The following is a 22,735-nucleotide window of genomic DNA, read 5'->3' on the forward strand; positions in this document are numbered from 1 at the left end:
CTTTCATAGATGAGAGGACGTTTAGAAAGAGTGCAAGGGCCAGAAAAGGAACACGCCGACGGGGATAATTCAATTTTTGGACGGTTTACATGATATAATCTATGCATTTGGCACTCAGATGATCTCAATGCAGTCAGTCATTTCCGGGTCAGGGAGGTCACAAGTCGCGTCTGCACTGAGTGCTGTAAATGGCTCCTCTCAGATGGAGCGCGCCTGTTGGGTGAACTCGTGACATTACTTCTCCCTTGCCTTCAGTAGACTTCCTGTCTGAGATAGGATACTTGACTACCGGGCACAAGGGGGCCTTTATTTTGCAACCGCAGGGATCATGTTTTAAGCCATGGGCATGGACACGTCATGTCCGAGTTTGAACTGAGCTGAGCCCTTAATCTAACGGGACGGGGGTGTCTTTAGTCAGGGCACCAACAGCAAGAGTGACGTCATGTATAGCGGCACAGCACCGGTGACCGTGGAGAATAAAAAGCGAACATAAACGCACATCTTTGTGTCATCAGCACAGTTATGAACGGGAGGGCAAGGAAAGGCACGCGCTCTTTGAAGGAACCCCCCCAGTCTTAATAAGGAATGACAACGGCCACTCCCCTGGCATGGGAGCGCTATCCAGGTGTCCAACAGGAAGCTGAACTTTCGATATACATAGAAAGCCCAATTTCAGTAGCATGTTGGTACTACACATATGTTGAAAACTATATAGACAAATACCAACACCAGAAAGGCTCTTTTCGTAGGCCGAAACTAAAATAAACTTTCTAGACATTGGGAGTGCCCTTTGGAGACCAGTGGGAATAATACACGTCTTGACAGATAAAAATCCAGAGGAATGTGGGCTGGCCTTTAAGGCAGGGCCACTGGAATTATGCGACAGGGGAGCACTGAATTATGTGGTAGGGTTCACTAAATTATGCAGCAAGAAAAGGCAGATTATGCTGAGTAATGCAGCACATTTTCTGTTAGTGTTGCTGCATTATTTTGTCATTTTTACACATGGGCAAACATTTGACCTCATTAGTACCAGTTTATCAACCAAATACGGCGATAAACTACTAACAGATGACCAGTGAACCTTTGCCAAAGCCACCCATTGCGCAGGAACATGTCACTATATTTTTTTTAACTTTCGATCCGATTGAGCTAGAAACAAAATTAGTTTTTGTTAAAATCCGTAGATTAAGCATTTTATGATGGTTTACGTGACATATGGGATAAATTCACAATTATGCAGGAAACGCCGCATCATTGCATAATTCCAGTGGCCTTGCTGATAGGGCTATCAGGCAGTGCTTGATGGGCTAGTCTGACAGGTCATGTGTGGGCTGTTTTTCGGCTGTTTTGGGGGCATGTTTTATGGTCTGCTGGGCCAGTTTTTGGGTCTCACCTACACAGCATACTTTTGTCACTCATCTTCAATCTTTGAATTTCTTAGTTCCTGTAGGTTTCCCTTCCTTTCTTGTGTTACCTCCTCCCTGGAGCACGGACCAAGTACATGTGTTCTTCCTCCTCTTAGTTCTTTCTCATCTTTTTGCAACTCTCTATTTTTAGGTCTCACCTGGCGTTAGAAGTGCGCATGCGCTGCTCTCGCCATGCGAAGGCTTCTTGGAATCGATATGGTTCCAGAAGTCATGTCTGAGCTCCGCCGGCAATTGTGATTGGTGTGCGTCGTTTGTCATCACTTATTATTCAGAACAGACTTTGTTGATTTTCCAGAAGTGCTTTTAGTCCCTCCTGGTTGCCACCCTGTCTGTTTTAGGCCACGCCCAGCGGGACTGGATCTTTCACTGTCGGCGTGAGACAGTGGGTTTTATAATGACTGGCTGCACTTTTTTTTTTACTATTGCATGCGTTCGCACAGTCGCGTGGCCTGGAGACAGCTGTTTGTGTTCTTGTGACACAGCGCTCTGTTTGTTATATATAAAATATATAAAGAAACCGAGCACGGTGTCCGTGAAGCGGCGCCGCACTCAGTTTCAAAATTAAGCATTTGCAGTATTTTCCTTCTTTGTCCATTATATTATTTTATTCAGTTTCGTTTCTCCTGTTCTCCCTTCCTTCTCGACTTCCACTATTCCAGTCTCTTCCTTCATTTCTTGTTCCGTCCTTTTCTCCATGTAGTTCCCTCCTTAATCCCCTCGCAGATGTTTCCAATTATCCCCATCTTCTTCGTTAGTTGTGTTTCTGCTTCGTTGTCCCTTTCGCACCATTTTCTTTTTAACTCGGTCGTTCTTTATGCCTCTCTCTATGTAGCTTTGCTCCTCTTATTTTTCAGCTCTCATATTTTCCACATGCCCTGTACGTGCTGCATACTTTCTTTCTCTCGGACTCTCGTGTTCTTCACCCACATTAACCTTCTCTCGCTCTTTTTTCTTTCTCTCAGTTTTTCACTCTTACTCCCACTTTTCCCGCCCCTCTAGTTTTTTTTCTCTTTCTTTCTTAGGGTGTTATTTTCTGTCGCTCTGCTGCAGCGCGGTCCATGCACAGAGAGGGCGCCCCCGCTCCGCGGGGTGGGGGTCAGGCGGAAGTGGGGAGTACATGGAGCCTCCATGTTGGAGGGGTCCTCTGCGGCGCGAGGGGTTAATCCCCCCTGTGAGTTGAAACTCGTGTGAACTTCGGGAGTGGGTTTGGGGGATGCTTAGATGATCATCAGCCCTTGACTGCTCCTACTGTGGTGTCCCTCTTCCCTCCCCCTTAAAGACAACCCCCACCTCCGTGAAACACTCTGCTGAGGGCCCCTGTCCCAGGCCCCACAGCCACACGGGGGGTGAGGGTATAAGGGGAGGGGTGGTAGCTGCTTCTCTGCCGAGAAGATTACATCAAGCTGCAGATCCTGTCCTATGGAGCTGCCCTCAGCTGCATGTGGGAGGGTGGGGGTACCACGCCACTTGGGCTAATGCGCGCACGTCTGCAAGAAAAGAAAACTATGGCAAGGCAGAGGAAGGGCGAGGGAAGAATGGGAGAGAGAACGGAAAATAAAAGAAATAGGGAAAAGAAGGGAAGCAAGACAGGAGAATTGAAAATGAGGAAGAAGATAGAGTGGAGTTATAAAAAAAAATTAGAAGACAGACATAATTTATGAGAAAAGAAAAAGATGAGACGGAAAAAGAAAAAGCATTGAAAATGCAATAGGTCTCACCTTTGATTAAGGTAAAGCCATTTGCTTTGCTAATGGTATTTTATTAAGTTAAAGCCATTTGCTTTGCTATACAATACCATTAGCAAAGCAAATGGCTTTAACTTAATAAAAGGCGAGACCTATTGCATTTTTAATGCTTGTTTAATTTATTTTCGGTATTATTCCTATACGGGCAATGTACTTTCCTACTTTTAACACAGGCATACAACTTCTTATTTATGTTGCTTTCGCTCTGCTGCCATCTCTATTGATGCTTATGTTACAACCACGACTGCACTAATCTAACCCACCCTACTCTACGCTACTCCACTCACTGCCACTCTATGGCACTCTACATCATGTCAATCAACGCCACTCTACTCTACGCCTCTCCATGCCACTCTACACCACTCCACTCCACTCTATTCTGGTCTATGCCACATCACTCAATGCAATACTGTGGCACTCTACATCACGCCAATCTATACCACTCTACATCACTCCACAGCATTCTACTCTGCCACTCCATGGCACTCGATGCCCCTCCATGCCACACAATGCCACTCCCATTTACTCCATTCTATGCCACCCTACTGTAAGCCACTCCACTTAACAAAATGCATTTAACTCCACCCCACTCTATGAAACTCTATTCTACGCCCCTCTACTCAAAGTCAGTCTACCCCGCTCTACTTCACGCCTTTCTACTCCACTCTACTTCACGCCACTCTATGTCACTCCACTTTACTATATATCACTCTACTCCACACTATGCCACTCTAACCTACGCCACACCACACAACGCCATTCTATGCCACTCAACTCTATGCCATTCAACTCCACCCCACTCTACTCTAAGACACTCTACTCCATGCCTCTACCCTACTCTACGCCACACCATTCTATGCCACTCCACTCCACACAATTCCACTCCATGGCACTCGACGTCACCCCACTCTAGGTCATTCCACTTTACGCTACTCCATTCTACTCTACATTACTCTATGCCACTCCACTGCACGCCACTCCACGCCACCCTCTTCTACTCCACTTTACTCTACACCACTAACTTTTAGTCAGGTTGGACAGTAGCCATGCTGCTGTACAACATAGCTAAAAGACATTGTCAAAGCCAATAGCTCTTACATAGGCAAGATGTATTTGCCTTGCAATGCTGGTTACTGTAGATTTTCCGGATTTTAAAACATAGCTTGCAGCAGGTTCCGATCCATGCAGACTTCCATACCTTGCAAAACACTTGTACAGCTTGTCTTTACAAGTTCAAAACTGTCCCAATTTGCAAGCATAGGACACTTCAATTCACTAATGGGGTCAGTTTTCTTTTGGCGCCTAGGCCTATTTTCTATGTACGTCTGTCCCTGAATGTGGGCTTTATACACATTTCAAAAACAAAACTTCCTAGATACAAAGACACCACTTCAGTGGCATGAGATGCTATAAATATTTCTAAAACCTAATGAAGCTCCCTATACAGTCCAATAGCAGGGTCGAGTTCACTTTTAAGTACAGTAAGTTTAACTTTGGAGATATTGGGGTATATTAAGTCTTATGTATAAAGTACATTTACCAATTATTTGATCCCTTATCACTTTGGTACGGGGCTTGTCTGAGGGTGTGTGTGAAGCTCATCTGCGGATGAGTTCAATCATAAATGGTTCCGCAGTAAAATTTAAATCAACCAACCTCGAAGCACAAAGCATCAACATGTATTTTCATCACTTATTGAAATGTATTTTTTTCCTTTTATTTTTTTCACCCTGTAGCCTATTTTCCTGTCAACTGCTCTCCCTGTGATCTTCGCCTACACTGCCTGTCTATACTTTTATCATCTTGGATTTCTACCCTATCTGTCTCCATGCGCACAAATGATGCTTTACCACTCCTGTACACATTATTCACCTCTTCCCAGGCAACGCAGCAGCTGAAATTACATTTTTCACACGCCTGTAGTGGGCTATTAAAAATATTGTAATCTGAAACTGCATTGATTACTCTGGCATCAATATTATTTGTTACCAATGTGTTTAGTTTGGGTTTTCAGTGCTCACTGATGTCAGCACATTTTATTGACGGGAGACTTTAAGATCAATTTGCACAATAATGGAATTGAATCATACCCTGCAATATTCATCGATGGGCTTCAACCTCCTCACCGCTACATCTCGAATGCGGCTCCTCCTGAACAGGACCTTGCCTGCAAAGAAATTACAAATAAAAGCATTTGTAGTAAAGACCATCGTTTTGCCAAACCACATTTGTTATGCATTACAGAACAGAGAATCTAAATCAATTCACATAAGGGAACATGACATAAATGGTGTGTTCATTTAATTTTATTTCATTCTAAGACAGGCACTTTAAACCCCTCATAGCCTGCAGAATGAAAACTAACACTGCTGGAGGAGCCTGCTTTACATCAAGGACCTCCTACAACAAGCATAGGGTTCCTAAAGGCAGGTGGGTTCCGAGCATTAATACTGGGCTCCGGGACTGAGCCACGGCTCTTCGAGCGTCTCGGCCCGGAGCCAAAGGGGTGGAGGACGGAAGAGGCGGGAGCCCTCACCCCTCATCCGAGCCAACAACTACACACAGTGTCACCCCCGGGGTAAGGGCGGTCACGAACATCATTTGCATCTTTTATATAGCGCAAACTCGACCCGAAGGTATTGGAGCGCTGTACATGAGCAATGTATTTACATTACATATTCAGGCACGGGGAGATTAAGTGATTTGCCCAGAATCACAAGATGTGGACGCGACCTCGAGGCTCGAACCCTGGTTTCCTGCACCAAAGTCGGCAGCACAGCAACGGACCACATTGGGCATGAGGGTAGTGATGAGTTTCCATACATCACACATTGGAGTGCAGTCTCATTCACTTGGGTGTGAGACTCTCAGTGCAGTCTCATGTATTGGCTCCAAGTTTCACACCTTTCAGCACAGTCTCCACTCATCGGAAATTCTCACCCTTTAATAGTGAGTCTCACACCTCGAAGTAGTTTATCATTCAGCGGGTGTGATTCTCACGCTGAAGTGCGCTGTCTCACTCCGCGAGTGCGTCCACGTCACACCATAGCTCAGGGGGTGCCTGGGACTAATCTCGCAGCTCAGAGGGCGGTCTCACAAGTTGTGTGCGAGCCTCACCACTCGGAGCAGTCTCATTCTTTGAATACAAGTCTGGCGTGTTGGAGCACAGACTCCTTCAAGGGGAAACGTGAGCCTAGAAGGACAGTCTGGTCTCATCTCCAGCACCTGGGGCTCTACCCTGGCAGCAGGTCAGAAGTCCACTGCCTTTACTAACACAGAGTCCGCCTCCCAGAGCCACACTGGAATTCAAAGAATGCTCCACTTAAGCTTGAGACGGTGGGGGCGAGCATCTTTGGGTCTCATCATCTTAGTTTGCACAGAGTTGGGGTGGGAGGGGCGTCTTTTTCGGAAGTCGAATTTGAGATCTCTGGGAACGGGATGTAAACCCAGTGACCCAGACTCTGTATACCATAAATGAAAGCCAAGGTGTGAAGGGGAGAACACACAGAGAAACGGTGGGTGAGAGGGGAAAGCAGTTACAATGGTCAGCTGCTCGAGTTTTCAACATTTCCAGAACACGAGGCAGGAAATTGGAAAAATACTGCGTGAAACAAACTGAAATAGAAGCGAAATGAGCCCTGTAAAAGGACCAGTAGCTATGGTACTTAAATAAGGAGCCGACTGGAGCGAAATCACCCGTATGAGTCCCAAGGCAATTGCCACAGAAAGCCATTGCCTGGAATTTTTCATACAGATGAAATCCAGAGTGCTATGCCAATGATCATTCGTTACCACAGTAAATCACATCACCTTAAACATACAACCTCAACAGTAAATCATAAAGCTGCATAACATAGTCATATTAACTAACCATAGTATGTAACACGCTCGTGCACGAGCCAAGCTAAACCACTGGCCCGACTCTCCTTGGTTGCTCGGCCACTGAATAAGGGAGCCCCTGATGATGGCGTCATCTGATAGTACTATCCTGATAACCCACCCATAACTTGCCCCCAGTGCCCCAACCGTCTACATAAACATTACCCAATTACACCTCCACGCCCACTCAGCATCTTATCTCCCTCACCTGATCCCAGTGGCCGTCCTGGTATCGCCCCTTTGCCAGAGGGCGCTCAAGCTCCGCCAGCAGGGATCCTTCCTCTTCAGGGCTCAGAAAGTCTCGGAACAAATGTACACCCCCGGGGAGGAGCAGGGGGAGTACGGCGGGGCACGGCAGGGCAGGAGGGTCCTAGCGGAACGGAAGAGTTAGTACAGTCTTTCAGATGGCTTCGGAGACCCGGCCTCATCACAGAGGTGTGGCACAGCCAAACTCGAAACACCATGCTTATGGGCCCGAAAGTACCGGCCACGGGCGCCGCCATCTTAGAACAGCGCGGAGCCTGCCGGGACTAGGGACAGCACGCACGTACACATACATGGCAATAGTATCTCCAGGAAGTAGCTAAAGAAACTTTTATATGCAAATATGTTCCTATCTCATCTTTTTCTACCTTCTTCCGCGTAAAATCACGCTAATTCCTTCAACGAAGGATGCTTTTCAAATGTTTTCAACCCGCAGTCCTAACATCACGGAGCTAGGCTTGGGTCACGCCATGAACACCACCACCTTTCTCCGAGGTCAAGCAGAAATGCCTCGGAGAAACGCAGCGGCATTTTCGGATTCGGGGCGTGTTTGTCTTTCTCTCCTCTTGCCATTGGCTGGAATGTTTACATTCCAGAGGAGTGAAAGAAAGTAAAAAACACGCCCGAATCCGAAAAAGACTGGGCTTAAACGGACAGACGCCCCTCTCCTCCAATGGCTGGCCTCCGTTTAGGAAGCCAGCCAATGGAGAAGAGGGGCGGGTTCAAGCCCCATACCTAAAAACATTAAATCTCGCGAGCGAGACTGCGCAAGCGTGCCTTCGCTAGCCGAGACCTAAAAACCTGGAGCTAAGAAACCAGAAGGGAACGACCATGACCAGTTGTTAACATCCCCTCAAGAGCGAGATACAGATCAGACAGGTGTGAATGTGAAGGAACCGATCACTCGCCAATTTTTGGAACAACAGTTTGGCACCCTTCGGGAATATTTCGCAGAGCTAAGGCAGGACGTGGCCTCAGATATAAAACGGGTTCGAATGGAGATTCTGAAACTGGCCGACCGCGTTGACTCCTTGGAGAGGTCTGCCGACCGTAGAGAGGAAGAGTTAACCAAGCAGACGCGAGAACTACTGGCACTCAGAGACCGCAATGAAGAACTCTCTCTCCGCCTTGAGGATCTTGAAAATAGATGGAGGCGGTCTAACATCTGCATCAAGGGAGTGCCGCTTCAAGCCGAGGCTGGGAAATTGGAGGAGTGGGTGATTCACCTCTTCCGTCATGTGTCGCGAACACTGAGAGACAAAGAAATCACCATAGATCGCACATCACCAGTGACGTCTGTGATTCTGTCAATGAGAATGTAAAACTGAACACATACCTGCAAAATTTGGGTACGCTACCGTTCATGACACTCATGGCACAACACATTTCCAAATATATACTGTAGGGGGCACTGTTGAGATGCAACCTTTGTTGGATTACACTACTGGAAAAAAGTCAACAGAGTTTGCTTTTTGCCTTTCTCAAATAAGGAAAAATGATACATTCTTTTGGTAACTTCATATACCTGTTATTGGACTACTAAAGTTACAAAGATGGTATTGTAGGTAGTTTTAAAGATGCCAAACTCACTCCCCTTCTTCAAATAAAGAATACCTTGAGATCCGTAAAGTTAAGCAACGGTACCATTTTCACACTTTTTTATTGTGTCAGCTGAAGGTCTCCCAATCTGCCAACTACTTAAAACATAAATGTTATGTCCTACAGACAGCGTATTCATTTCTTGGCTTTAATAAAAATAAATTGATTTTAAAAAAATGGCCAACAACAACACATATTTTTGGGTCTTAGATAATCAGGGCCTTAGTACTTCTGTTATGTCAGGCAGGCCGGGGAGGTTCCCTTGTGAAGTTGATCTAAATATCTAAGTCAAGCGAATGAATATGTGCTCATTGTAAAGACAGTTACATGCCTTATGGTGTTAACATTTGCCCTATCTTCATGCCCTTAAAATTAAGGCAAAAACATGAATTGACTTACGACCAATGAATGCTAAAAACCTTATGGTAATGCATGTCAGAGATTTGGATCTTTTATTTCACATGTTGTACTTAATCTTGCATTCCCCAAGAGCGTTAGCCATTTCATCATGTTGCGTTTCTATATTTTCTTTGTGAATCTTATTACTCTTGTATAGTGCATACTTTGAGTAATGCCGGGTGTTTAAGAGAGGCTTTGACTGAGAGCTCTGGAGCTGAGGCTGAAGGCAAAGCAAAGTGCCTGTCAATGAGATTGCCTCTCTTTAGAGCACACAGAACAATGGTCATGTATTCCAATTGAAAATCTGTGTACATGTGTGTGAAGGGAGTACACAGATGTCAAAATATTTAAAAGTTTGTCATCAAAGAAGGGGTGAACTGTGTGCGCTTCTAGGTCCAGCACACGAGCCCCTATTAAATATAAAGTAATATCAACCAGGTATGCAGTTCCTTGTTGATAGAAAGAGAGAATAAAAGACTGGTCGGTTTTATATCCTAATTGTAGGACAGGAGTCAGCTACTTTAGGAACTGGGGCCCTCACACACCCCAATGCGTGTGAAGCTTCATCATTGGGTACTGCAATGCCCGACGGGCACCATTGAAGGGGCTCTTTTTCAGAGATCTTTTGCTCCAAAGCCGTAATGTGGAGTGCAGGTGTAGGGCCGAGGAGTGTAGATGGGTGTGTTGATGTGCAAAGTGAGTAGGGCAGTGTAAAATAGACAAAGTATTCCTCTTAAAGAATTTTAAAGGAGGAGTCTACTTGTCAAATTAAAAACAAAAGTGGTAGCCTACTGACCTAATGTTCTGTGGTTCCTTCTTCAGAATGGTCAACATGTTTCTTGCTTGAGCTGTCACACAAGTGATCAATTGGCAATTCGTCAGGACCATTAATCGAATTATCATCTACACAGTGGTTTATCTACCACTCTACTAACTAGTACTCCAATCACTAAAAACCTAAATGTGGTGTACCTTATAAAAATCCCGACCCAATTAGGTTGGGTCACAGGCGTCCTCAAGTGATGGTAGAAGGAATGCTAGATTTTAGCGTGGGTGTGGATGCGGCTGTGAAGCCGGACGACCTACCCAGCGAATGTCAGTGGGCTGCCATTTTGTTTTTAATGACAGAACTTCAGAAAGCAGAGTTGCCTTCTTTGGAACACCCCTACTGTTTACCCCACAGCTTTCAGCTCTGTATCATAAAGAATCTGTTTGTTTTCACCCCAGTGTCAAGATCCATTTTCAATCGTTCCCACCCAAATAACTGTAATCTTCTGCAGGTATGTCACAGTTCACAAATATCCCAATTCAAAGCTGAACCTGAAATCAAGTAGAAATTCACTGCAGTATATGTCCAGAAGGCCACTCGCCATGTCTGGATCCAGTAGAAACAATTTGCAACTGGCTGTGGAGCATTTCCTCCAGGGTTTGCTTCTTCTGAAAGCTCCATGGCCTCAGCTCTCAATAAGGAACTCTGAACTGAGGAGCAATGTTAGCTAGAACAGGAACTGCTGATGCGGGTTTGGAAGGGCTAGTCCAGAATTTCCCAAACTGTGGGTCAATAGCCAATTTTTGGTGGGTTATGAAAGTCCAAGCAATAAATAAAGATGCCTTTAAATTCTGTGTTTATCTTCACACAATTGCTGTGCCTCAAAGACAGAGGTCAAATGTCAGGCTATGTCTTGTGACAGATTGCTGCTTATTTTTTAACATAAGATTAGTGTTTTACAAACTCCTCTAACTTTTCAGCAAGAGAAAGAAAAGTAATGTGAATTATGTGACAATCTTCCTGGAGTACAGGGAAAGGCTGTAGGATGTCATTTGTTTGGAACACACAACAAAATGCAAATAGCTGTAAGTGAACAGTACGCATTCAGCATCATGGAAATCAAAAATGAAGCACATTTTTTGGAATTCTGAAGTGTGATTCTAATAGGATCAAAAGAAATCAATACGCTTTACTTGGGGATGCAAAAATGATACATTTTCACTGAAACCCGATTTCCACACATTGTCATTTGTGGGCAACATATTTTTTTTTTAGTAACACTGCACGTCTGTGCATATTTAGATGCCTTTTCAATGGAACATGTGCTGTCAGTAAATGACAGTGCACGGTCACACGATGCTTTAGTTGCATTAAAAATCGCCCGCCTCATATTCATTAAAGCTATGTGGATCGCAAACGTTTGGCCTTCTAAAAAGTGGGTCACGGTTCTAAAATTTTGGGAAGCACTGGTCTAGCTTTTATCAGCTTCTGCCACGGGTTTTATTTAGTTATGACACACACAGTGTTGACAAAGTGGGAATACACGGACCTCCATCTGAAGCGTTTTCATAGCCTTCCGTCTCCATTTAAGGAGAATGCTAAACTTAATCATCTCCCCAAACTTCACTTTATTTTTGGCCTTATGTAATCTTTATTTATTGTGTTTATCTTCACTATCCAGGAAGAGCCACTAGTTACTACATTAGTTTGAAGACATTGGCAGATGCGGAGTCTCCACAGTAAACAGACTTTTGGACGAGGAGCTATGATTCGTAGAAAATTCGCGAAGCACTACAGCTCCTCAGGATGCTCCACAGGGCCGGACTGGGAACGAAAACCGGCCCTGGCAAAGTGCTCGGCCGGCCCCACCAACCCCCACCCCCACCCCTCCGGGGTTTGGAGGTGCCGCCGAGCTCTTCGCGAGGGCCGGTTTTCGGCCGATTTTGTTACAGGGCCGATTTTGCAAAAACGGTCCAGGCCCTGATGCTCCACCTGTCTCTATGGACTGGCAGGAATCTTTCGAATGTGCATGCGGCTCTTAACACAGATAGCTTTGTGCTGCACATCTGAGGCTTCCATTTGTTGTAACTATCTGGTTTTACTATTACCCCCTTCTAATGGTACTCAATGTACCTACTTCTGCAAGACAGAAAGTGAGTTGACTTTTACTGCAATTCTGACCTGTGACCTCTAGACCACAGCATAAGAAAGTACCAGCTGTTTGTCTCACTGAGCCACTCTGCCTGCATTAAAAAGCATTAACCGGGTTCAACGGTTTTGGCTCTTGTAAAGTGAAAGATTTTTATGCTATTGTGCAGGCGAGGCCTTCATGTGATCCCATAAACACTCTTCTCAGCACGAGGGAGGACCGCTGAAGTTACATCTCAACCTAACAAAAGTTATGCAATTCCTCTTAAAAGAAAATGATGGTGCCTCGAACATTCAGTTGCGATGATCCGGCCTGGCTGCATGAATATTTAGTAACTAGATGGTCATTTTTCAACTGCAAGTATCAGGAGATGGGGTTCTTGACAGCTACAAATGCATGTATGTAGAGTATTTACAGAGCCAAAACCTAGCTAGATGGCATCAGGGTGCTGGGGAGGGGCAGATTATCTGGGGGTTGCACCTCGGGAGAAATAACTGTGCAAGGATTTTCTGTGGCTGCTTATCTCCATATATATTTTCAGATTGCAATGATCCACGCTTGTGTGTTAACTGTACAATTTACTAGGGGTGGGCGGAATTTGCGTAGTCGTGCTACGCAAAGCTCCGCAAAATGGTAAAAAATCTCCGCGAGCACGCAGAAATTCGAATTGCTTGATCGCGATGCTATTTTCCTGTTCAGGAACGCTGTTTGCATGCTTGGGGGGAAATATCTCGCAAACACGCATTTTGAGAACGCGAACAAGCAAAAAACTTCCGCAAAGCCGTGAAAGGCAGAATTTTGGGCAATTCCGCGTTCTCCGTGGAACGCGAAATAACTCAAATTCCGCAAGCGGAACGGAATTTACCACCCAGGCCTACAATTTACATGGTGGAATGAGGGTAAACAAACATTGGCAAAAACCCATAGGTCTCGCCTTTGAGACCAATTGGCCATATCCAGTTCTTAATTTGTAAAAAAGTAAATGCCAGGACCCTTCTCAGAAGGCCACTGCATCTGGCGCCACCCATTGCCCCTGCCAATGACAATACCACCACCACTACTAACCTTCGCAGACCTACAGGTGTGACAATTCAGACTATTTCAGGCCAACCAAAGCTATATGAATGAGTGGGTAGTAGGTATTTATCATTTTTAATGTATATTGATGTATTAAACACTGTTGTGCTCATCTCAAAATCAAATAGACAGCTCCAGCATGTGGTGGACTGTCATTAGTGCCAGTGTTGAGAATTATGTGCAGGTGTCAAGCAGGGAAACCACAGGCTCAAACTAAGCACTGGCTATTTCAATGGTTTTTAGTCATGCTCTGCAGCATGGCTAAATGAGGAAGAAAAAAGCCTATAATGCAGCCTGCCACATGAATTTGTAGGCAAACTCACCAAGCATGTCTACCTACAAAATATTCCTCCCAGGTTTCTGTCTTTGTATTTGTGGATGCAAGTTGGATCAGCAAGTTGAAAGAAAAAAATGTGTGCAAGTGTACTTTTAAGCAGGGGTGGTGAGAGCAATTCAAAGGACATGGGTGAAACAACAATGATGGTGCTTTGAAAGCAGCACAGGGGTGGGGAGGAGCAGCAATGGGCAACAGAGAAGGAATGTGCGGGGAAGACAGAGGATTTGGGTGCCAGAAGCACCACCGAGGGGCTAAAGAAGAAAAGCAAAAGGTGACAGAAAGAGGGCATGGGTGGGGGAAAGTAACAAGAAGTATGGGATGGGGAGGAGAAGCAACAGGCAAGAGAGCAATGTGGAGCAATTGGCGGAGAAGCACAAAGGTCAGAAAGCAACCGGGATGAGGACCTGAGAGCAACATGGAGGGGTGGGCAGAAGCAAACAAATGACAGAGCAACACGGGGTGCAGGGGGAGAGAAATACACAAGAGAGACTGCTGGAAAATACATACACTCTTGTGGAGTGCTTAACCAAATAGAAAGAAATACTACTTGAAAAGCAAGCAATGAAAGCATGGATGCTAGACAGTAAAATTTGATGGCAAAGAGACTATGTTCCATTGGAATAACACATACAAGACTCGCAAGCTGGGACACAAATAGGAAGCAGGTAAATGAGCGTGACAGGAAGGCCAATCAATGGTAAGCAATGGGTAGACTCCAACCTCTTGTATGTTCATGGTAATCCTATAAATTATTTCTTAAAAGACAGCGCATGCACTGTGTAGTCGGTTCGACCTGAAAAGAATCCAGCCATAAAACACATACAGGTGTTATATTTTTAGGTGTATGTGGAGTTGTGTATTCATATGTTTAACACCACAGTGAGGGCGACCAGGCAGGGACCACGATGTGCCATCTCCACTCGTCCCATCACAATGAATGAAAGTTGTGTCAGAACCACCCAGTTCCCTCTTGAGTCTCTCCCGTACAGTCTCAAGTGGGAGCTGGATCAGAATGGGCCAGCATGTGCAGCTTCTACAAGAAGAGAAAAAAAAGATGGAGCGAGGAGGCAGAAGAACACAAAGTAAATGAGGAAGAGCGAGGGGAAAAAGAGTGAAATGTAACTATAGACAGCAATAATTAGCAGAAGAGGAGAGCAAGGACACATATTTTAGAAAGAGAGTAAAAAATAATGAGAGAGAATAGAGCCAGCTGGTAAGCAGAAGGTCGAACAAATAGTATGAGAGAAGGGAGAGTGAAGGAAAAGTAACTGAGAAAACATGAATACTGCTATGTTCCTGAGATGAAGCATTTGCAATGCAACAGGTCTCGCATTTGCAAAAGTTTAAGCTATTAGCATTGTAAATAACAATGCCTTTTATTTCTTTTTAAAAACCAAAACATAAATAAAAGGCATTGTCATTTACAATGGCAATAGCTCAAATCGCGTAAATTCTAAATCTATTGCATCGCACGCTCTGACACAAGGAGCACAGGTTGTAAGTCCCATTTGCCTGAATTGTGTGCTCCTGAGCAATACGCGTTTTTCCCCCCTTATCTCCGTTATTTGCCAAAACTGCAAGCCCTTGGAAACCACTGGCTTTAAGCACTGAATAAAAACTCAAAAACGGACGATCTGTTTCTTCATCAGATTGCAGGCTCCCCGAGACCCACAAGCCACAATAGACACTTGAAGGATGAAAGGCACAAACCACATTTGGTCAGAGTGGGTCCCAATTAATGTAGATTTTCAATCGCACTGACGGTTATTTCTGTTAATCTATGCAAGCACATCAAGGGCTGCAATTTATGAGGGATAGATTTCCAACTTCTTCCTAAACGTTGGTGAATCTGTATTAAATGCAAATTTTTACCTGAGTATAGGGATTGAATCAGCCGGAGTGGAACGTTTAGACGATTAATGGGGTAAGCGTTCTTCTCATGTACAAGGCTAACATAGGGGTGAGGGTGTGGCGTAACCACTAAAACTGCTGCCTTTGGCTTTTGGAACTGAGGAGCCAGGTTCGAGTCCCGGCGCTCGTTAAACAGAATGAGATTCTGAGCAAATTACATAATCTACCCGGCCTAAATCCTTGTACAATTAACTGGTGCTCATGTAAAGCGCTCCGATACCTTCAGTTCACGTTGGCGCTTAGTAAAATGACTTTAAAAAAAAGAAAGAACAACAGGAGTGGGAGGAGATAGGAAGCACAAGCAGAGGGAAGGGTAAAGCAGCACGAAGGAGCCCGAGGGCATGGAGAGTGTAAGCCCAAAAAAAAAAAGCAGGAAGTGGGATAAGGGAGGGGGTGGCAAATGGTGATCACTTTCGCGGCCGCTTTGATGTTCTCAGTGGCCGCGCGGCTCACTGAGAACATCAAAGCGGCTGAGAAAGTGATCAGCAGGCTGACAAATGGTGCGCGCGCCCGGCGCACATGCACTGTAGTTGGCGGCCTGAAAACCACTCGTTTGCACTTCCCAAATCCCGCTTTCTATAGCTCTCGCCAGAGCAGCGCTAAAGCGCTGGCTCAGGCGAGACCTAAAAAAGGGGTGCAGGAAACAGAAGGGTAGGAAGATGGTGAGAGGGAAGGGGTGAGTGTAAAGACCAAAAGAGCGAACTAGATATAGCAAACATAGGAAAACATGCAACTGAAAGAGAACAGTGAGGCAGAAAAAAGAGACAGCGAGAAGAGAGAAAGAAAAAAAATGAAAAAGGAAATGGCAGAGAAAGAAGCAGACAAAGCGGGACAGAAATTAGAGAATTACTGCAAGATCAATGGGCAAGTCAACTCAACAGATAGTCATGTATGAAGGTGGATGGCACTGGTGAGTGCTGACTCAAAAGAAGGGCCTTTGTGCCACACCCCTGAACTAGCTGGAAGTAAGAGCACTCGGGACCAAGAGTGATCAGTTGGCCACCCCCTGAGGACAGAGTCATGGGAGGACTTTAGAGGCATGCAGCAGCTGGCAATAAGATAATGCAAGAAAAAAATGTGTCGTAAACAACACAATAAGAAGAACGGAGTGCTGCATTGTATGAAAAATGTGTCCATGTGACAGTTTCCAGTTAGCAATGGACAACGTCAAAAATATAAGGAAGGCCATAGGAGAAACGAAAAGGTAAGAGGCCGTGTGCCCTCTGGCCTCACCGACTTTAAAAAACTTCAAGGTTGCCCATTGTTGGGGCCGAAAGAAAGTCAGATAGAAGGACAATACACAGCTTACTTTCCAAAATGTGTCATGGGGAAACTTCTGCTGTGTATCCTGATGCCACCTATTGTTAGCAAAGGCTGTAACCAGAGTAACCTAAATTATACTTGGCTTCTATTGAAGGACGAGTCTTGATCGAATCAAATCTGTGGCTGAAAGGAGGTTGGCCCTTTAGGGGGCGTATAGCAGCAGTTGTAATATATTTCCATTGCTGGCACTCGCATCTCTTTTCGGTAACTCGCAGTAAGCGGCAGCTACGGCATTTTTAGAGCGTAGCTTCTAAGGCATAGAGCTGCTTTCAACAACTAATGAATTCCTTTCAGAGCTCAAAACAAATTCACACTTTGCTATTTTGACCCCCACCTCTTCCTTATGACCCTTTCTTATGAACAGTTAACTTTTCGGTTTTTAGTTTCAGTCCATCACTATGTTGCAGCCGTGTACAATCACTTTAAAACGAACACCAGCCCTATACTTTGGACGCTAAGCTACTGCTGAAGTTTGCGATAAAAATGGATAAAAAGTCCCGAACAGAGAATGCAACACCCGAATCTCAGCAATGCCGACCTTATGAGAGGAAATGAAAGGGGAAAAAAAGACACAGAAGGCGCTCATGGGGTTCCCACCGCCCAGGAAACAATAAACATCTGCTGGAGTCGAACGGCGCTGGCTGCGGTCCGAGGGGATGGGCGCAGAGCTGCGAACACCACAGAGGGGGCTTTAGGACACAGGGAGTCTGTGAACGGCGAAAACCAGCATCACCTAAGAAAGAAATGTATATGTTTGAGGTCTGTGCATAGAGCGCACAAGGCCCTAGACCACAGCATCAATGCGCTTCGCATAAGACACACTACAGTTTAATAGTCAGCACACTAACATATAACATGTCGAACTGTATAATGACAGTACACAGTAATATTAAGTAGAGCCATAGGTAAGATGCAGTTTACAGCACACACTGAATAACGCTTATTTACAGAGTTTGGAGAAGTACCGCCCAGAGGCGAAGTCTGTGGGAGCCCTAGAGCTTCACGTGGCCACATCTAGACTAGTTACAGCACCCCCAGGCGATGACGACAACATCATTCCTTTCAGACCCATTTAAGTGAACTAATAAAAACTAGGTATATACATGAAGAGACGTCACAGTAGGAATCTTACAGTATGTGACTATGAATCTTAGATTTTTTTACAGAAAAGGGGAGCTAGCAGAGACTGGACAATACACAATTAAGGAAAGGGGTCGGGCACTTTATTTACAGTTATGAATCTTTACTACTGTATACAAACAATGCACTGCATTGAGAAGAACAGAGCAGTCCAACATACAACTTGGATTAACATTTAAATGGTGCAATGATGTTATTTGAAACAGAGGGAATATGTTATCTTATATTCTGATTTGTGTATTTTTTTACCGGTAGGGGGTAGGTCTTATTATAAATAGATATTCATGAGGGGGCTAGTACTCGCAGAGAGAGCGGTGCGCTTCTGGATTCCAACATCCCCAGACACTGCAGAAGTAGAATAGACCAATTATTCTTCAAATATACATTTTCCTGAAGGTTATTATTGAATAGTGTACTTACATTTTTCCTGACTCCAACAAGCTTTAATCCTTAATGTATTCATTGGGGTGTGTAAAAACCCTCCGTTTATATCCTGGTACACTGGCACCTCACCCTCAAAAACACAAGATCTTCTTGGCCGAAGCCTCAACCTGGCAGGAGGAGGGCATCTCTAGCGCTCAAAGTGACAGGGCTGAGCTCAGTGACAGCAATACACCTGCCAGGAGATGGTCACAGTTCTGGTAATGACCATAGTGTATGTAATGGCCATGTTCATGTAGTGGCAGGCAATGTTGTAGCAAACACCCCCATGCCATTGTTTTGTGATGCTTCCAATAAGATGGGTACGGATGGTGGTGTCTAAGCAGGAGAGGTCTGAGGATATCAGTGCAATCTGCTGACTGACTGATGGGTCAGTTAATGATCCCCATTTTCATCATACGCTTTGCACTTTTTAGGTCCTGTCTTTAGTGCATATCGATTTTCTTATACTCTGGATACAACTCCAGTTCCTATTTCAGACCCACACAATACCAATAATCACATTAATAACAATAATACTTTTAAGATATCCCATCACTTTTTCCCAGTTATAAACAACTATAAATATTAGGTGTTGCTACTTCCAGGGCTGGACTGCACAATTCCGGGCACCAGGGCAATCCCCCGGTAGGCTGGATGGGGTGGGGGCTGGTTTTTAGGTCTCGCCTGACCCAGCGCATGCGCTGGTCTGGCCAGACTTATTGAGAGGGCTCCAAAAAGTGCTACCAGGCCAGCATAGAGCTACAGTGCATGTGCGCGGGCGCGCGCGCCGCGCTTTACCGCAATTACTTTCACTTTCGTGGCCGCTTTGATGTTTGATCGTGATCACGATCGCGATCACTTTCACTTTCGCGGCCGCTTGCATAGCCAATAGGTCTCGCTTTTGGGACCTTATAAGTATTTAGTTATGCAACTGTTGCTTAGCTAAACACTTATAAGGTCCCAAAGGCGAGACCTATTGGCTATGCCAATGCTTGTTTCACTGGGGGCCGGTTTTCTCTGACCTCCGCTTCGGAGTCAGACTCAGACAGACTGTCTACTCCGTGAAAAAAGCACAACTGCAGTGGTGCACGAGCACACCACCACCCGGACTCAGTGCAGCAGTGAGCTAGATGAATTTAATAATCAGGAATCACAGGAGGCAGCGCGCCACCGCCACCCACTCTTCAGTTCACCCTTAGGGTGGGGCTGGTGGGTCCCTGCATGCCGCACGCACATTGGGACTCGCGCAAGTGCGCGTGACTGCCTGGCATATGAGAGACAGAGAGGCTGGAGCCGAGGAACCGTTGCAGCCATAATATTATTTCTAGCCCTCTGGCCTGGGCCCTGTCTGCCGCCCGCAGCAGGTGAGTTTGTCCGTCCACCCTGTCATGGGCCAGTGGGCACTGTGCGGGCATCACAACCGGTCCGGGATTATTAAATAAAGCAAAAGGTTTAGGCCCCGGCCCGTTCTAATCTGACTGCGCAGTGTGGATTTAATTGTGAGCAGGATGGAGCGAGGTCAGGTGGCTTGAGTTCAAGCCTGCTTGAGTTGCGCGCCGTCGCAGCAATAAATCCTTTTTTTTTATCATGATGATTGTCACCGTCAGGGACCGTGCCAATCATCATGATTACAATTTTTGATTTGGTGCGAGCTGCGCAACTGCATGGTGCGGGTGGTGGCAATAAAATGAGGCTCGGCACTGGCAAGCCATGGCCAGGCATTTCAATTTAAACTTATTTTATTTTGTTTAAAAGCTGAAACACTTTAAAAAATAGTGGTGGCGTAATCACCTACATTTAATATGTGCAATGCTTGTGAAATTGACAAGTCTCGTGCGTCATGTGAGGTGCGGGAGCCTGCTGGTGGTCAACATGAAAATCGAAATCGGGGCTTTTTCGATGCATTTTTATTGCAAGGGCCTCATTTCCACCATCCACTTTACAGATACATTGCGTGCAACCAGTTTCTATAATTGTGCAATGAACATTGCAACACGTGTAGCCATGGATTGGCACACATCTAGTTTGACAGTTTCCTGAAGACATTTTCTTGATAAACTACATGATCTCACTAGAATTGAAGTTATACAGTCGCAGTAATGTAAAAAAAAAGAAAAAAAAAAAAAGAAGGCTTACTCATACAATGAGTAACTAAAAAAATCAGGCTTGCACAAAAAGGTGAGTTTTTTGCTTGCTGGGCTGGAGAAAGTCCCCTGCCTGGCTCCGGATAACGCACAAGCCTGTCTCGAAGTCCCATAGGAAGCTGTAATGTTTTTGTCCCTCGCCTCAGCATATACAATGATCATGCATGTGCACTAAGGGCTATCCATGATCTGGAGTGAAAGTAGACCCAGCACAGGGCTTGTAGTTAAGAGGGCACACCAAGTGCACCTCACTTTCCTAATAGAGTGACTACTGGCATCTCCCCGGGCTGTACAGTTTTGGCAGAAAAGTGATTACAGACACGGCCACTGGAAATATGAAATTAACCCTTAATTCCAAGGGTCTCCTTAAAAAGTTCACATAATACACGAGTAATAAAAAATTAAAAGTGATGGCTGAGCAGGCAGGGTCAGGGAGACCACGATAGCGATGTTGATAACTTAATACACCGTGTCTGTGTCCCACTTATTCTGCGGCCCAACAATATGTGCTCCTCAGCTCCGCTAAACAGGCCTGGGCTGTGAGCGCCAGGAAGCGTGTCAGCTGCGCACCAACACAACAGTGTGCCCGGATGAGCCTCCTCAAGTGTCTGCATGCCGTGCTTTAGAGGTCGTGCAATATAGATATCATGACGTCACACACCCAAGTGGTGAATACATGTATATAGGTGTCTGCCTGTTGTGTAGTAAAGGTTTGTGCATGTTCGCACTGTAGGTGTGTGCATGTCATGTATGGTAGGTGTGTGCATGTTGTGCATTGTAGGTGTGTGCATGTCATGCATTGTAGGTATGTGAATGCCATCGACTGTAGCTATGTGCATGTTATGTATGGTAGGTGATTGCATGTCATGTATGGTTGGTGTCTGCATGTTGTGCACTATATGAGTGCGCATTTTGTGCACTATAGGTGTGTGCATGTTGTGCACTGTAGGTATGTCCATGTCATGAACTGTAGGTGTGTTCACGTAGGGCACTGTAGATATGTACATTTCGTCCAATATAGGTATGTGCAGCTTGCGCACTAAAGTGTGTACGTGTCATCTACTGTAGGTTTGTGCACATCATGCGGTGGAGTCCATATCGAGGACTATTGATCAGTGCATGTCATGAACAAGTGGAGTCTGGATGTTGATCTATAGTAAGATTTTTATCGGCAGATATCTGACTAATCAGAATCCCCAATAGGTAGAATTGCTATGAGCACCGTGGTATCGTGAACTCACATTTGACTCATGATGACCGTCTGGGGCACGCTTTGGTGAGACCTCAAAGCACGCACATGCTAACGCTTGCTCGAGCCACAGCAGATCTGACCCACGCAAAGCAATTTAGGTAGTGCAAACAAAGTTTTACACAGTGGCAGCAAATGGGTGGAAATTTCAGCAATATTACATCTGGGAATCTGAACACAAAAGAAAGACAAATACCGTGTGCAGACTTGGTCACTGCAAATTCTAATAGTGCAAAAGAATTTGCTCTGAAAACAAGCACACACACTGACAATAAGGTATGGAGCAATGGGGCCCGTGCCAGCGGGGCTAGCACTCTTAGTCCAAGTGGAAATAGCTATGCTCAGAAAAGTGTGACAATAAATAGTGATACACTATTCATACACTGACAAAAGTAGTTGCATTCACAGCGCTTTAAAGAATATGGGTAAGCTGGTGCTCTTTAAGGTCACCATCTACTATTTACTGTGCTTTGAAAGTTGATACAATTGAATATGTAATGAAAAATGTTCTGTAAAATTCACCATTTTGGGCTGTCTTTTTCAAAAACTTTCTTAGGGGGAGAACCCCCCCAAACCCTCCTACAATCGGTCGGGCTCGCTCATTGTGCTCTCTCGCTACGCACTGGATGGGGGGTGGTCAAGGAATGATTGCCAGGACTCCTTTCAGTTTCCAGTCCGGCCCTAACTACTTCTCAATCTGATGGTACTCAATGTATCCACCACCAGCGAATAGGACACCGAGTTGGCATTGCAGAGTTTCAAATTGTGACTTATTAGCCAAATCACAACAGATGCCAGCAACAAACTTTAACTCAATGAGCTTTCTTGCTGGAGAAACAAGATACACAGACCAGTATAATAACCAGGGCAATAGGAGGCTACTGTCCTTGGGAAAGT

The 22,735-nt window shown here is 45.2% G+C and overlaps 1 protein-coding gene across 6 annotated transcripts in view; it reads right to left on the reverse strand.

The window, feature by feature from the left end:
* The window catches only part of SH3PXD2A (SH3 and PX domains 2A), an 822,832-nt gene that overhangs the window by 517,988 nt on the left and 282,109 nt on the right, over positions 1 to 22,735 (reverse strand). For all 6 annotated transcript variants that reach the window (XM_085606748.1, XM_085606762.1, XM_085606734.1 and 3 more), the window contains one exon: positions 5,266 to 5,342. In XM_085606748.1, the coding sequence (XP_085462874.1) occupies positions 5,266 to 5,342 (77 nt within the window). The remainder of the gene's footprint in view (positions 1 to 5,265; positions 5,343 to 22,735) is intronic.

This window comes from Triturus cristatus, chromosome 1_2, assembly GCF_964204655.1.
Source record: "Triturus cristatus chromosome 1_2, aTriCri1.1, whole genome shotgun sequence".
NCBI lineage: Eukaryota > Metazoa > Chordata > Amphibia > Caudata > Salamandridae > Triturus > Triturus cristatus.